The sequence below is a fragment of the Echinococcus granulosus genome (assembly GCF_000524195.1).
Source record: "Echinococcus granulosus chromosome Unknown EG_S00045, whole genome shotgun sequence".
In the NCBI taxonomy this organism is placed as follows: Eukaryota; Metazoa; Platyhelminthes; class Cestoda; order Cyclophyllidea; family Taeniidae; genus Echinococcus; species Echinococcus granulosus.
Window position 1 is genome coordinate 184,582 of NW_020170425.1, and position 13,635 is coordinate 198,216.

At 37.0% G+C, this 13,635-nt stretch overlaps 1 protein-coding gene across 1 annotated transcript; it reads right to left on the minus strand. All coding sequences in view use genetic code 11, as the record gives it.

The window, feature by feature from the left end:
• Positions 1–5,354: 5,354 nt before the first annotated feature.
• Positions 5,355–11,974, minus strand: EGR_05736 (hypothetical protein; the record flags this gene model as incomplete). Its single annotated transcript, XM_024494985.1, has 5 exons — positions 5,355–5,443; positions 5,487–5,555; positions 6,719–7,437; positions 8,669–9,066; positions 11,855–11,974. 5 exons carry the CDS (start codon positions 11,972–11,974, stop codon positions 5,355–5,357), a joined length of 1,395 nt encoding a protein of 464 aa, XP_024350578.1.
• Between the last annotated feature and the right edge of the window lie 1,661 nt (positions 11,975–13,635).

Sequence of the window (13,635 nt, forward strand, 5' to 3'; positions counted from 1 at the left end):
GGCTGAAAGATTTGGGTGAAAAAGTTTGACTATTACTTTTTTAATTTACCTCGTGCTTATTGTAAGGTAGACTTTGAAGTGATCTGCCGTTATAAGTGTAATAAAGGGCACAAACTTATCAAACATACTCACTGAATTGCTACTTATATATTGTCATACTAATAATCGATTCGCCCGATTATATATGTACTAATTAGAGAAGTCAGTGACAAGTATTCGTTACAGCACATTAGTGAGAGTTTTGACAATCCGGGAACTAAAAATGTCAGGCGAATGTAAACCTTCTATTTTAATAAAAGAAATGGCTAAAACTTAACTATGGTAGTTCAGCAAAGAATCAGGGCAGTGCGTTTTTAGGGTTAGCTGTCAGGTTTTGAATTAGAATTAAAATCATACTTGTAGACATGAAGACGTGCGACTGATAGGCGGTAACAAATTTTACATAAGGTTAAAGTAGAGTCGATAGTTTACTTACGTAAACTGTCTTTTTCTTGGAATTTCCGCATGTGTACAACCTGAAATGAAATACACCTCTGCGTAAATATTCAATGGAATTTTAGAGTTATATCCTCTTTTGAAGTAGTTTATTTTATTATGTCTGCTATTTAGTTAAAAATCATAATAATAATATCGCTCTCAATCCTAAAGGAGTGAGCCCTCATGTCTGGCGGTTCGTCTACTTCTCAATGGAACAGGAAGGAGGATCGGCTTACTTACGAATACCAAACTACAGCAAACGACTAGAATAGGTTGCGTATTTGGTTTAAGTAAAGGTGCTCCTATCCGTCTTCCAATGCGTAGCTAGAAATTGGCACCGTGTTGCGTCAAAAGCAATATTTTTCCTCTCTGTGTTGATAGGATTTGCTTAAACAAGTACAAATTTATCGCATGAGAGCCGTGTAAACTAAAATAAAAGGGGGTTATTAAATCCCATACATTGTCTTCCGAAAGGAAGGTATCCTGGTTATGTCTTTAGTAAATGAACTCAGTGTAAATCCCCTGATTTATATGTAAAATGTTTTCAAATGAGTCATTATGCATTGATAGTTATGTAAACATTAAGCGAACTGATAGCTGCGGACAGGGCAGACTCATTAGTAACGAATTTCTCCAATTGAATCATTCTTTTGTGAAACACTCAAGTAGGTAAGCAGGCATTCAAGTATGCAAGCTACTTTCTCTATTTTTGCACTACCAGTGCAACTCCAGGCAAGCAGGGCTCTTTACATTTGTTAAAACAGGGGAAAACAGTTTTGGTATTAATTTAAAATTGTGAATTAAGTATCCTGACAATTTTTGAGTGGTGGTAAGATTAATCATTTACACCTCATTAACTCTCACAAAACCTATTTACAAAAGGCTTGAAGGAATTAAGTAGTGGTACAAGTTATTAGGACAAAGAAGGATTTGGTTTGCGGATGAAAATCATATAACACGCCTGGTAATACGTTCGCTCAAGTTCTCCTCGGTGCTCAGGCGCTTTCAGCACCTTAACAGTAGCATGAGGCTCAACTTCACTGTTCTCTAAATCCGCAACGGATTATATTGAGGAAGCAATGTGTGAAATTCCTATTACTTGAGTGTTCACATTATGAGAATAATGGTTACTGCATAAAACCGAATTTTCAATTCTGCTAATCTAGCATTACTGAATGAATGAAGCGAAGTCATGTCAAAATTTGCACGAAAGCATGCGTAAAAATTTTACTTAAAATCCTTTGCAGATATACAGAGAATGTCCACTTTGGATAATTCATTAAAAGTAATTTTATTTTGCCATACATTGCCCTATTGTATCTGCACATGCTTAGCACTTGCAACATTTCACCACCAAATCCCCGCCTGCATTTGAATTAGGGTAGCACAATTTACCCTTGAAGTCACCCATAAGTTAGCTAGGTAGACAAGCGGTCCGATGTGCTAAATAAACGTTACAATGGGCTCTTAACAGCAGTTATTTTGCCTCAATTATTTATTGAGTACCACCAAGATGTTTTCTTAGAGATACACTAATTTTGCAACACACCTTGAACCACTTAATCTATAGTTCCATAAAGAAGGACTCACTGCACTTTTACCGAAGAAAAATTAATTTAAAAGAAAAATTTCCCTCTTTTCAGTACTATACTAAAATTCGATGAGGTAGTAAAAGTTTCACTGCAAGAAAATATATTATTTGTAATTCTAATGCATAACACCTAAAGTACCAGATTCTCTGAGTTGCATTACAGACATACGGAAATAGGCCTAAAGTTGGATCATACTAGTCAAGTAAGGGCTTATCTGAGATGTTCAAATTATTTTTATTAGTTACAGCCAAAGCATCCAGGCGTAAGATAGAATATTAACACTTACGTCATAGATGAAAATATTTTGTGATTTAACACTGGGATTCACGCGGACACGCAAAGCCTGAGCAAGACTGGAGTTGAGGCGTGAAAACTCTGACATCTCGTAGCTGTTGTATGTGTTTGTCCACCGAAGACGAATACGGAGTCGTGGGCTGGTAATCATTTTTTCGACAGGTGGAACTTTCACAGCAACTCTGAACTCAACCTCTACTGTTTCAGCTGACGCCCTGTTCGTGCCACGGAAGCTGCACAACGGATCGTGGGCCACTTTAATAGCGTATCAGAAACAATGTTGACTTGGGCAAAATTTTACTTACAAGAAAGGCATAATTTGGTCACTTTGTAGTTCAGTCACGATGCATATCTTACCCCTTGTTTTATCCCAAGAGAAGTAGTCACCTATGCAGCAAACCAGTGCGGAATAAAAAATAAAAAACGTAATTATCAAGCATTTAGTCTGTACCAAATGGACAGGTTTTGTCTGTTAAAGCATAAGTCAGTCCACAAATAAGCAGCCTAACCGCATGAATTTAATATTTTTAATGATTTGCGATGAAATATTTTATGACTAGGTACTAAAGATTAACATGATAATTGATTTCACACATTTGACGCAATTTTCTCTTTCAGCGATTCCACTAAAATTTAAGATAGACAATACTGGCTTCTTAAAAATTTTGTTGGAAGGCCGTAAGAAGTCAGGAAAATTCACTCAATATTCCATTTTTTCTATTCAGAAGAGTCATGAATGGGATTTTTACCCATTTGGGTCTGCTCCATTTGAATTCTTTACTTTATCGTGCCAATTTGCAATGCACCATTCAACTACCGTTCATTGCTCTGCTCAAATATAGTGATGTACTTTTAAAAGGTATTTAATTACAGCCAGCACCAATTTCTAATGCCTAGTTAGACTTATAATATGTTAGAGGATTAAGTCAAGTGTGTTCTGTGATCATGCAGGACGAAATTGTTGGCATTCTCTCTTTTTGATGCCTCACACTACCATTTCTTACTGGCATATAACTTGTCTGTGGATTAAAACCAGCATCTTTATCTTAGTTTTCTGTTAGCCTAGGTATTTAGTCATACTTTATGGTTTATCTTAATTAAAGTGCTTCTAAGATGATGTGAAGGCAACTTTGAAGTTTAAAAGAACATTCACAATGCTATCTAATTTTCAAAAAGAGAAGCACTTTAGATTACTGAATAGAAATCTGTGGCAGATATGATTTGATATAAACTTTTGTAGATAAATTTATTTTAAACCTACCAGTTACAGATATGTCAATGTTTGTGATTGCATCGACTCTGAGCTCAGAGAACCAGAAGACAGGTATGGAATAGCACCAATAAACTCCTGCAAAGTTAATAATCGCATCCCAGCAAAGGAAACATGCATACTTTATATATAAAGACTTATTTTTATTCACCACTGGAAGGTTTATGAGAATGAGGAAAATCTAGGTTTGAATGATTTCCTACTAACACATGAAGGGAATTTAAGGGCAGTTTGTTGAACTAAACATCGAGAAATATAGCAATACCATATTTATAGAAGTGGACTATCTATCAACAATGGATATCTAAGAAAATAATTATGCAGGTATTTAAAACCTTTGTTGAAGTGATCCGAATTAATTGACACGGTCATCAACTGGGCGTAGGCGACTAAACCTAAATGTAGGTTAGTTTTCCTGCAAAATTGACAACCTTTTATTTACATAAGTTTGGTACTATTTAGTTGACGGAAGCGGTAAACAAATCATTCTATAGGATGAAAATTCGGCCATTTTACCAACCAATGTTATGGGTAACAATCTATATTATTAGTCTACTACGGCTTGAATAACAGAAGCACCTAATAATTTTAGCAGCAAAACCTTGCTTTTTCCAATTAAATTTGCTTATCAAAGTTTGATTGTCAATTATTACAGTGTTCCCCCACTATACACATCGGCCACCAATAAACTGAGAGTGGATTTTAAATTTATCGCACTGAGAAGTTGCTATTCTGCAGATGTAAGTCGGCAGCGAGACAGCTAAGCAGGTTTTAACCTTTCAAATCTTGTAAGTTCCATTTTTGTCTTATCACAAGATCGGAATTCGAAAAGGAAAAGTTAGCCATTGAATTTGTCTTTCGCGCCATAATAAATCCGCTTGAGAAGTGGAGTCGCCAGTATCTCGTTGGCGGTGGTGTCCTACACTGGTCTCTTAATGATCATATTTAGGTGCTTCATTCAGTCTGAACTTTCGACCTTGCTTTTATTATTTGCCCCATGCACTTTGCGTGGTTAAATTCTTTTTTTGCAGGCTAGTAGCGGCAAAATAAACTCGTGATACCGTCATTTAACTTGAGGTAGTCAATTTCTGTATGTAATAGACACAAACTGTGCCAAATTTCAAATTGCTGCAAAAGAAATATTTGGAGTTGGGGTCATTGCTCTTGAAGTAGTTTCGGTGATACTAAATAGGTGTTTGAGATGCCCGAGGAGCAGCGTTTTCGTAACAAAGGCCAATAATTATCCAGACGGTATATAAAGTCGGTCAATGCATACAGCCAATTAGTTTGTAGATTATGGGCTGTTTCAATATCAAAGAGCAAAATTTTACTGAAAGGAATTTATTCAGCGATTCAAAAAGCTGGTGAAGATGACCGCGATATCACCTAACGGCGTATTGTTCAGGCTTACTTAAAAGGGTTGGTGAATTGCAGCTTCTTCTTCCATGTATGCAACAACTAAACGGTTTTTTATCTTTTGCATTACAAATACTGACGTACTTTTTGAAATATCATCTGAACTAACAACTGACTTATTTTAAAGGTTGAGTTAGTAACAATATGGCTGTAAATAAACTGCAATTTCCGAAAAATTTCATTAAAACCAATTAAAAAGATGTAAAGTACGTACTTTTCAATCTACGATAATTTATTTTGGACCACTTTCTTGCGTGAGTGATATAATGTGTTCACTGAGTTAGCACTTGCATGGAAATTCACGCTCAGGCGACCTCAGATCCTCTCCAGACAATAATTTTGCAGTAAATAGCATGGAAACTGAGAAAAATGTTGACTATGCCAAATTTTATGTCTGCCAAAATAGTGGAAAGATAAATACATTAAAAGAAACAAACCTGGGGATACGTGAATGATAGAGCTCTTCCTAATTGGTGTTGGTGGTTTCACTCGAACGTTAATATTGGCTGAAAATAAAAAAAAATAGAATTGTGTCACATTTACATTTGAATGTAATGAGACTGCACTTAAGATCGCCTAATTTAACAATTTTGAGAATAATCTCAAGAAGATTGTGAGAAAACTCGTGATAATAGTTGTTTATTAGGCAGGTGCAATTGCTGGTTTAGATACCTAGCAAGTACCTATGAATCGTCATCGACGCTATTCTGCCAAAGGCCAAGTGTCATATAAATGTACGAAAGTAACATAACAAAGTATAATATCGATAGAGTTTTAAAAATAGTTGCCACGGGTTAGGAATTTGGAATAATTTTTGAATGATTGACTTACAGAAACACGCAAATGACAAAAAGCCACCACAAAATCTTAATTTTCAAGGTTTCCTTCATTTGAAGTTGCATTAGCAGTCTAGATATCTGATAAGGAATGATTTTTTGATAGAAGTAGGATTAATATAACTAATAAAAGCAAAGGATGGCGAATGGAAAAGGTTCATGCCTACCTTGTTGGCATGAGTGATTCAATAACTAACTAGTACACTTATCATTGTTGAGAGCGGCTGAAGTGGTCTTTAAGGTTTTAATATGATATCCTCGTGTATTCGTGAGTGTGTGGCATAAAAAATATTTATACACAGTGTTTATGACGTTCCACCGCTTCGACTCCCACTTTCATGATAGTTCGGTAGCTACTATTGATAGGCATTTAATTTCTTGGACCAAGGGAGTCGAGACGCTACATAAGCGATGAAATGTCCTGCTTTGATTGCAACAATATGTTAAATAGACGAAAATTCTTGACTTTATTTACGTAGCGCCTTCCTTTTCATAATCTCGTTATTTATAAGGAGAGTGGGAACATTTCAAAACAAATTACCTTTTGATACATGTGACTTCTTCCAACATCGTCCATAATCTATGGATAAGCTGGATTTGCCGTGAGCACTCAAAATTCAAAAATTTAAAGTGCTAATTTTACCAAATAACGGCTAAGTAGTAAATCAGAGGTGAGTACTACGACGTTCTTGTTTATTTTTGTCCTAGAAACAACTTATTGTTTTCCTTTGAACACAAAAATCATACACTTTGCCCGCATCAAACAAAAATCTTTAAAACCCATAAGTACCTTAATTTCAATGGCAGCATTCTTTCAATAAACTTAGACTCACTGCACGTTTGACCATTTGCAACGTTGTAGGCACAGAGAACGAATTTGTGTGTTCCCTCGTGTTCAGGGTATGGACGGAGGCGAAGAATTTCATTGGTTTCATCAAAGGAAATCCAACTTGCCCCGTTGCCGCCAATTTCACGACCCCTTGCTGCAGAAGGATCTTTGAAATCTAGTCCAAATTGCATGGGGTAAATATGCTCAAACAGTCGCAGTTGTAGTTTTGATCCATCAGGAGAGTGAAATGTGTTAGGGGGTATCCTGATATTAGATATTTGTTGAACGGTTATCTCAATTGGTACCATCGGTTGTACCAAAATAGGAGGATTCGCGTTGGAAGATGAAAAATGCGTTTCTCTTAAATCAGACGGTGACATGCCGGAGGCTTCGGTAACAGCACCTGCTGTGCGAGATGGATAAATTGGCTGGTAGCCTTGAAACGCTTGTCTCTTGGAGCGCACCTTCGAAACGTGATCGTATTCTCCAACCATCCAGTCTAGCATAATAGCTTCCGCTTGGATGCTGGAGAGACCCATCCAATCAGAGATGTCTGGAGATTCCTTTAAGCGATTCTCCACTTTAGAAAGAATTTGGAGGGAATTGTCATCAAGATATCCACAGCCTATCTTCCATATAAAGAATAGTGACTTTTGCTGCTCCTCGGAGGCTGTTGGGACTTGTTTTCGATCATTATTCGCTTGAGCTAGGTTTGAGAGCAAGCTAAAATTTACAGACAAAACTACTTTATTTAATGAATAAACTTTAATAATTCAAAAAATTAAACAAAATTGATGAGCTTAAAGAAATTCTGCGTTATTTATCATGGGACTAGACTTTGCCATTGTAGTGCACTGCCAAAAAGAAAGACGCTTATTTTGATAAACTTATTTCTGAAATCGTACTTCAGCAAATAGATTTTACACAACTTATTAGGTAATTTCAATGTCTGGCTAGATTTTTTATGATGTGTGAAAGATGCTCGAAGTAAACGCCAATTGAACGAGTTAAAATTATGGCCCGCAACAGGAAAAGAAAAGCTTCCAGTAGGGCGTGATAAATATGAAACTATTTTGACGCTCGAGTTTATATAAAGAATTTGCTCATAAACTCATGCAAGACTCTGTCTTACTTAATTTTATTAGAATGAATAAGGGTACATAAATTTCAAATCTCTACAAACAGTATTTCACCCAAAATATTTTACTTATTAACCTCTTTTCTAGGTACCATTTACTTGCAAACTGTTTAAAACTTTGACTACCTATTCGTATCTAGTGAATTTGTATTCAAAATTTGCCCTCCTTTTAGATTCTTCTTTGAAATCAGCTTCTATTTTGCAGGTACAGATGATTCGCTGTATTTAAAGCGGCGCCATCATAAGTGATTTCACAATGCCGAATTCCACACGTAAGTGAACGTGTTTATGTCCCGTGGCGAAGCCTACTTAACAAGGGTGAAATACATAGCCATTCCTGTAAAAATTAGAACTAAAATGTTTACTGTGATTTGAATAAAACTTCCTTTATACCACTTAATTTGCAGGAGTTTTGTAAAGGCATAGGGCTAGTTACTACATAAAGGAACGACTATAATCCATGCAATATTTGATGCGCTTTCCAAGCGAGGAATTCACCTAAGCAGAAAATTCACTTGGCTAAACCAGAAACTTCCCGGAAACACAATTCAATTAACATGCCAGTAAAAAAGCCTTCTGTAATTTATTTACCATGTTTTAGCAGACGACTATCACTAAATCGGTTTCTTTTAATTCAACACTTAAAATTTTATGAGGCTAACCCTGTTTACTTGGCTAATTTTACTCTTGACTAGTAAAAGTCAGCTCAGTTCAGGGACCTATGGTAATAATTTTACTTCTGTCGCTTAGAAAACTCCGTTCATTAGAAGCAATTTCATTTTAGTTATTAATCTGGCAAACCGACAACTGACCAACCTCAAGAAATCAGGTTTCTCGTCAACCAACAACGCATGTTCTCTTTTCACTTTCAAGCTTTCCAACGTTACGTCGGCACTGCTCATACACGCCTTCATTTTTCTCCATATTTTTAACCTCCCTGTCGGCGATCCCAGGAAGTTGGAAAAGTCCTTGAATCCAACTTTAATGGTCGCGAATATCGGTCGATTACAATCGCATGAAAACATTGGAGGTTTATCAGATAATTTTTCTGTAACGATGTGTATACATTGACATTCGAACGTAGAGTTGCAAGCTAAAATCGTCCAACCGCTGCTGTTTGCTGTGTCACAAAGAAATGGCAGACCGACGAGTGAAACCGTGCGATCTCCCATCGATACACTGGTTGTTAACCACGATGGCAGATTAGAGGAAATCTAAGGGGAGGATTTAGTACATTAAATGATTTTTTAATCTAACAAAAATTGCGATGACTTCAGTTAGAGTTTGTCGAAAAATGCCTTATAAGCCAATTTATTAACTGTTAAAGAATTCCTAAGTTGATGTTATAAATTCTTCTAGTAGACTATATCACGTTTCTAGGTGCCATTGTGGTTTTACTTTGTAATTACCAAAAGTGAATCGTTGGGAGTGATGCACCATTTTGGAACTTAGGCAGCCATGTGGAGGCTTCCAGAAGTTTATGGGACGGGAAGGGTGACACATTCAGAAGCGAACATGGTAAACATAAACTGTGCTTAACACAATCCACCTTGCATAAGTCCAACCGCTCAAGCTACTTCGGACTTAAAAATATGGCGCATCTACAGTTCTCTTTACACCCCAACCAATGGTAAATAGTATTTGAAATTAGAATATTTTGGCGAAATGTGACGTGATACCTGTACTTATGTCACCATCGTCCGTTTGCCTAGTAAGTGCATTGTAAATGCCCTGAGAATGGAACCGTGATACTTGGATAGATAACCGCCGCTAACTCCACAAAATCAGTTTTTCCATAACATAACTGTTTTCGCATAAACATCCCATTTTTTCAATGGACATCATTTTAAAGAGTAAAAGGCAAATTTCTTTTAAAACATGGTAAGCGATTGATTGTGCTAATTGACAAAAACAATGGGGGAATAACTCGTACAATTTAATGATGAACTTTGCATAAAAATCAAATGAAACATCAACGTAATAATTTTGGTTACTTCCTAGCAAAGACTTGGCATCATTAAATGATCTTGGAATATTGTAATTTGCTCCAAAATGCCTTTACATGTTGTCTTGACGAATTTCTTCTTAGCTTCATACGACAATGTGTGGAGCCTAAGGTTGACATGCGTTTGGCCGGTAGAACGCGTACTTACAAATCAAATTTTGTAAAAGTGCATAACTCCCAATTCGTTTTCCAGAAATCAAGGCGTTTTCGACATAACCATACGGAACCACTTTTGGACTTGGTTTAGGACACCAAATCAAACTACACTTTACACTCAAGTGCCCGGCTGCTATTAAGAGAAGTTATGACGTGAGAAAGTGTTGCTTTAATTACTTTTGAAAATGAAGGAGAAGTACCCAACGGTGCATAGACTCTAGAACACGATATTACTTCGTGCAGTAAACTCTAAGAAGCACAAAATTATGATTACTTGAAAAACCAGTCACAGAAACTCAAGACTGTAAGTCCAGATGGTTGGAAGATGGCTAAGCAATTGAATTCTAGCATTTGTAAGACGTTTTTTGTTGATCTGAAGATGTCCATGGTCTCCCCACATTAAAGCTTAATGTACAGCCTTTTGATAAAATTTAACTGCACCCTTATACAAACAAGAACTTTGTGGACTCTTCTGAGAAAGAATGTTAACCTTTTGAGAAATGAAGTTAAAATGTTATTGGAAGTGCACATGATGGCAAAAAACACTCGATGCAGTGTTCAATTATAAATATTCCCATATTAACAAACCGGAAATTACTTCAATTTTTAAAGAAACTGGTCTTTTCTAGAACATTTGCAGTTATGATGGATATTTTTGGGGTCAAAATAAGTTTACTTCCGACTTGCTATACTTGATATGATCATCTTCAATATACTCAAAGAGAAGTAATACCGTAACGTCTCTTCCAAGTGCATAGATGAATGGATTTCCCGCCTGTGCAGTTACATCCACAACTGGGTGGTAATCGCAAACTGTACCCAGAACAGAGCAAAGCATTGATGTGATTAGCACAATTGTACGATTCAGCATGATTTTTCCCATAGAAAAAGTCAGCAAAACAGTTACATTTCCACGTAGGCAGATATTCTTGACATAATCTCAGGACAAACAGAACGATTCCATTTGTAGTAGAACAGTCATAAGCAGGGAGTTTGGAAGAGGGCTTACGCGCAGTGTGTGGACAACTTGTGGAGGAGAGAGAAGACAAGAACTAAAACAACGCTTTGGAAACGTGGGCAGAACTTAGGGTGAGTGTCTACTCGTGTGTCCGTGCTACTGTGTGTCTGCCCACGCAGGGCAAGCCAGAACTCTTCTTGGCCTGCCCAGAGAACACTGGTGCGCGTGCTCTAGCGCCGTCCCGCCACTGCTTGTTCTTTCTTACACAAATCAACGCAAATACCATATCCAACGCTGTGGTATAATTGTAACTGCAAAAATTACTATGATATATTTGCGTCTTCCATTTATGATATGAATTGCAGTAAGTGCTTTGTGTGCAATGAAACTCCCACATCCGTTTTGCGAAAAAGCACTTGCTGGTGGTCCAGGTGACACACATTCCTTTTTATTCAAAGAAGTTCCTCATAATGTACTATTTCTAAAACAATCTGAAACCTTGCTTGTAATGATGGCACAAGAATTTCAGTGAAGCCGTCAAGTGTCCCTGATAATACAGAAAAGAACCATGCAAACTGAAACAAATACGACCTAAACACGGTAATGTTTACAAGAATGAACCTTTTCGATAGATTTTAAAGTAGTTTTAGGACTCCCTTAATTTAGCATTCTCATAAGGTGTTGTATGGAATAAATTAAGAATGGGATTTAAAACATAATAGGAGGGAATAAAATCATCAGAAGCCTCCTTGGATTTAGTGCTTCTGAAACTTTTGCAAAATATGCCATTATGTCACCATTAGTATCCAAGCGAATATTTAATAAGTGTCGACAATTTTAAAAGGGAAGAGGCTGTTTTCTAACATCGCCTGTTGGGTCTTACCTCGCCGTAGAAGTTCGCGTTAAAATAATCAGCCGAGGCTTCAATCAGCATCCTACGGTGAAAATCTGCATGTGTGGTCTTGTGCTCATCAACGATATTGACGCATGTCTTGTCGCTCATCTCACTTTTTTGTGCATTCCACCTTTTTCAACAATAAACGAATTTATTTGATATCGGCTACAAATCATAGCACCTAATATCAGGCGTTTTATTTAAATATTTAAGAAATTTATCTTTGGAAGGGAGGATCTGAGAAAAAGCTTGCTGACTTCCCTTTCCTAACTTCCATGTTAGAGCCTTAATACTGTGAACAGTTTCGATACATTCAGCTCAAACTCTAGTATTATGTAGTACAGAGATGGATCACTACGTGCGGAGAAAAGATGATTCTGTTCCGTATCAGATTTTCAGGATTAATTAATTTGAGTAAACCTAGTTACTCACTGTACACAGCTACTTATTATGACTAATTTCGCTAATGTCAGTGGCGGGAAGTGTTTTGTTGAAAATTCAAAGGAAAACATTCATTCATCAGGACTGATGAGCATTTCGCCTTCAGAGATATTTTTTCCCAAAACCACCTGTAACATCTGTAGATGGTTCAAATTTATAAGGTAATTAAAATAAAACTAACAAAAGTGATATTCATAAATACTTCAATTAACAGTAGGATATACGATCAAATTTCAAATGCTGTCCCATTCATTTTATCCATATGATATCAATCATGTACAACAAATGAAATAAAATACACATAAGTAACGTCCCTTTCGGTATTTTGGTTTTAACTAATTTTCATTTTTTGGGCATGGTGAAGAGAATTTAAACTGTTTGGGTGTGCGCGAGTGCGTGTGCCTCCGCATTAGGAAGCAACTCGCCCGCCAGTCCGCCTGCTTCCCGCTTCCCTGCATCTCTGTGGGTGTGTCCGCCCCACGACTAGGATACGTGGAAAGCACAGCGCAACCCGATCGACCATCCCGGTCCTGCAATTCGGCAGGCTCGAGTCCGTGAGGACAGTAAACGGTGGAAACGTTTCCTATGCGTGCCTATCACAATGTCGCACCTACCCTACGATGACCTGTATTTCGGCCGTGCTTAATATCTTCGAGTCATCAATTCGGTGGCGTCTATTCTTCACATAATTGAAAAAATGATGATTGCAGTAAGCATAGCATTGGTTTTCGTAATCCAAAAAATTGTTACCAGTGTCTACTTCCCAGAGCAAAATTTAGTAATTTAATGCATACCTTACCAGAGGACCTGATTTTATGGGAGAGAAAGACTTGGGCAGTGTTATGCTCAAGGCAGCAGTTATTCAGTTAACAAGCTCACTTCATTTTTCGCATAAGCATCCCTAGTAGAACTATGCCTCATTTTTGTGTATTATTGCTTCCCGTTAGGTGCACAGCAAATAAAATGATTAGTTTCCGCGGATTGTAAGGCTTGGACATTTAATTCAGTCAGCATCCTACATCAACTGCACAAAAATTCTGGAAAATTAAGGATACGTGTGTACGTTTATATCCGGCCTGTAACGGTTTATTATATCCACGCCAAAGTTCGCGGCATCTTTGATATTTTGATAATGGCATCTAGAATTGGCCAAAAGTTCGACTTTTGACACAAAACACAACTTAAAAGTTATAGTTACTAACAAAATTTCAAAAAGAGAAGAATGAAAAGTTCGTCGATTAACCATTGAACCAACGTAGAGAGTTCAGTCACTTCTGCCGAGTCGTGAATGTAGTTTAAATAAGTTTTACATAATTTTGGTAAGGTTA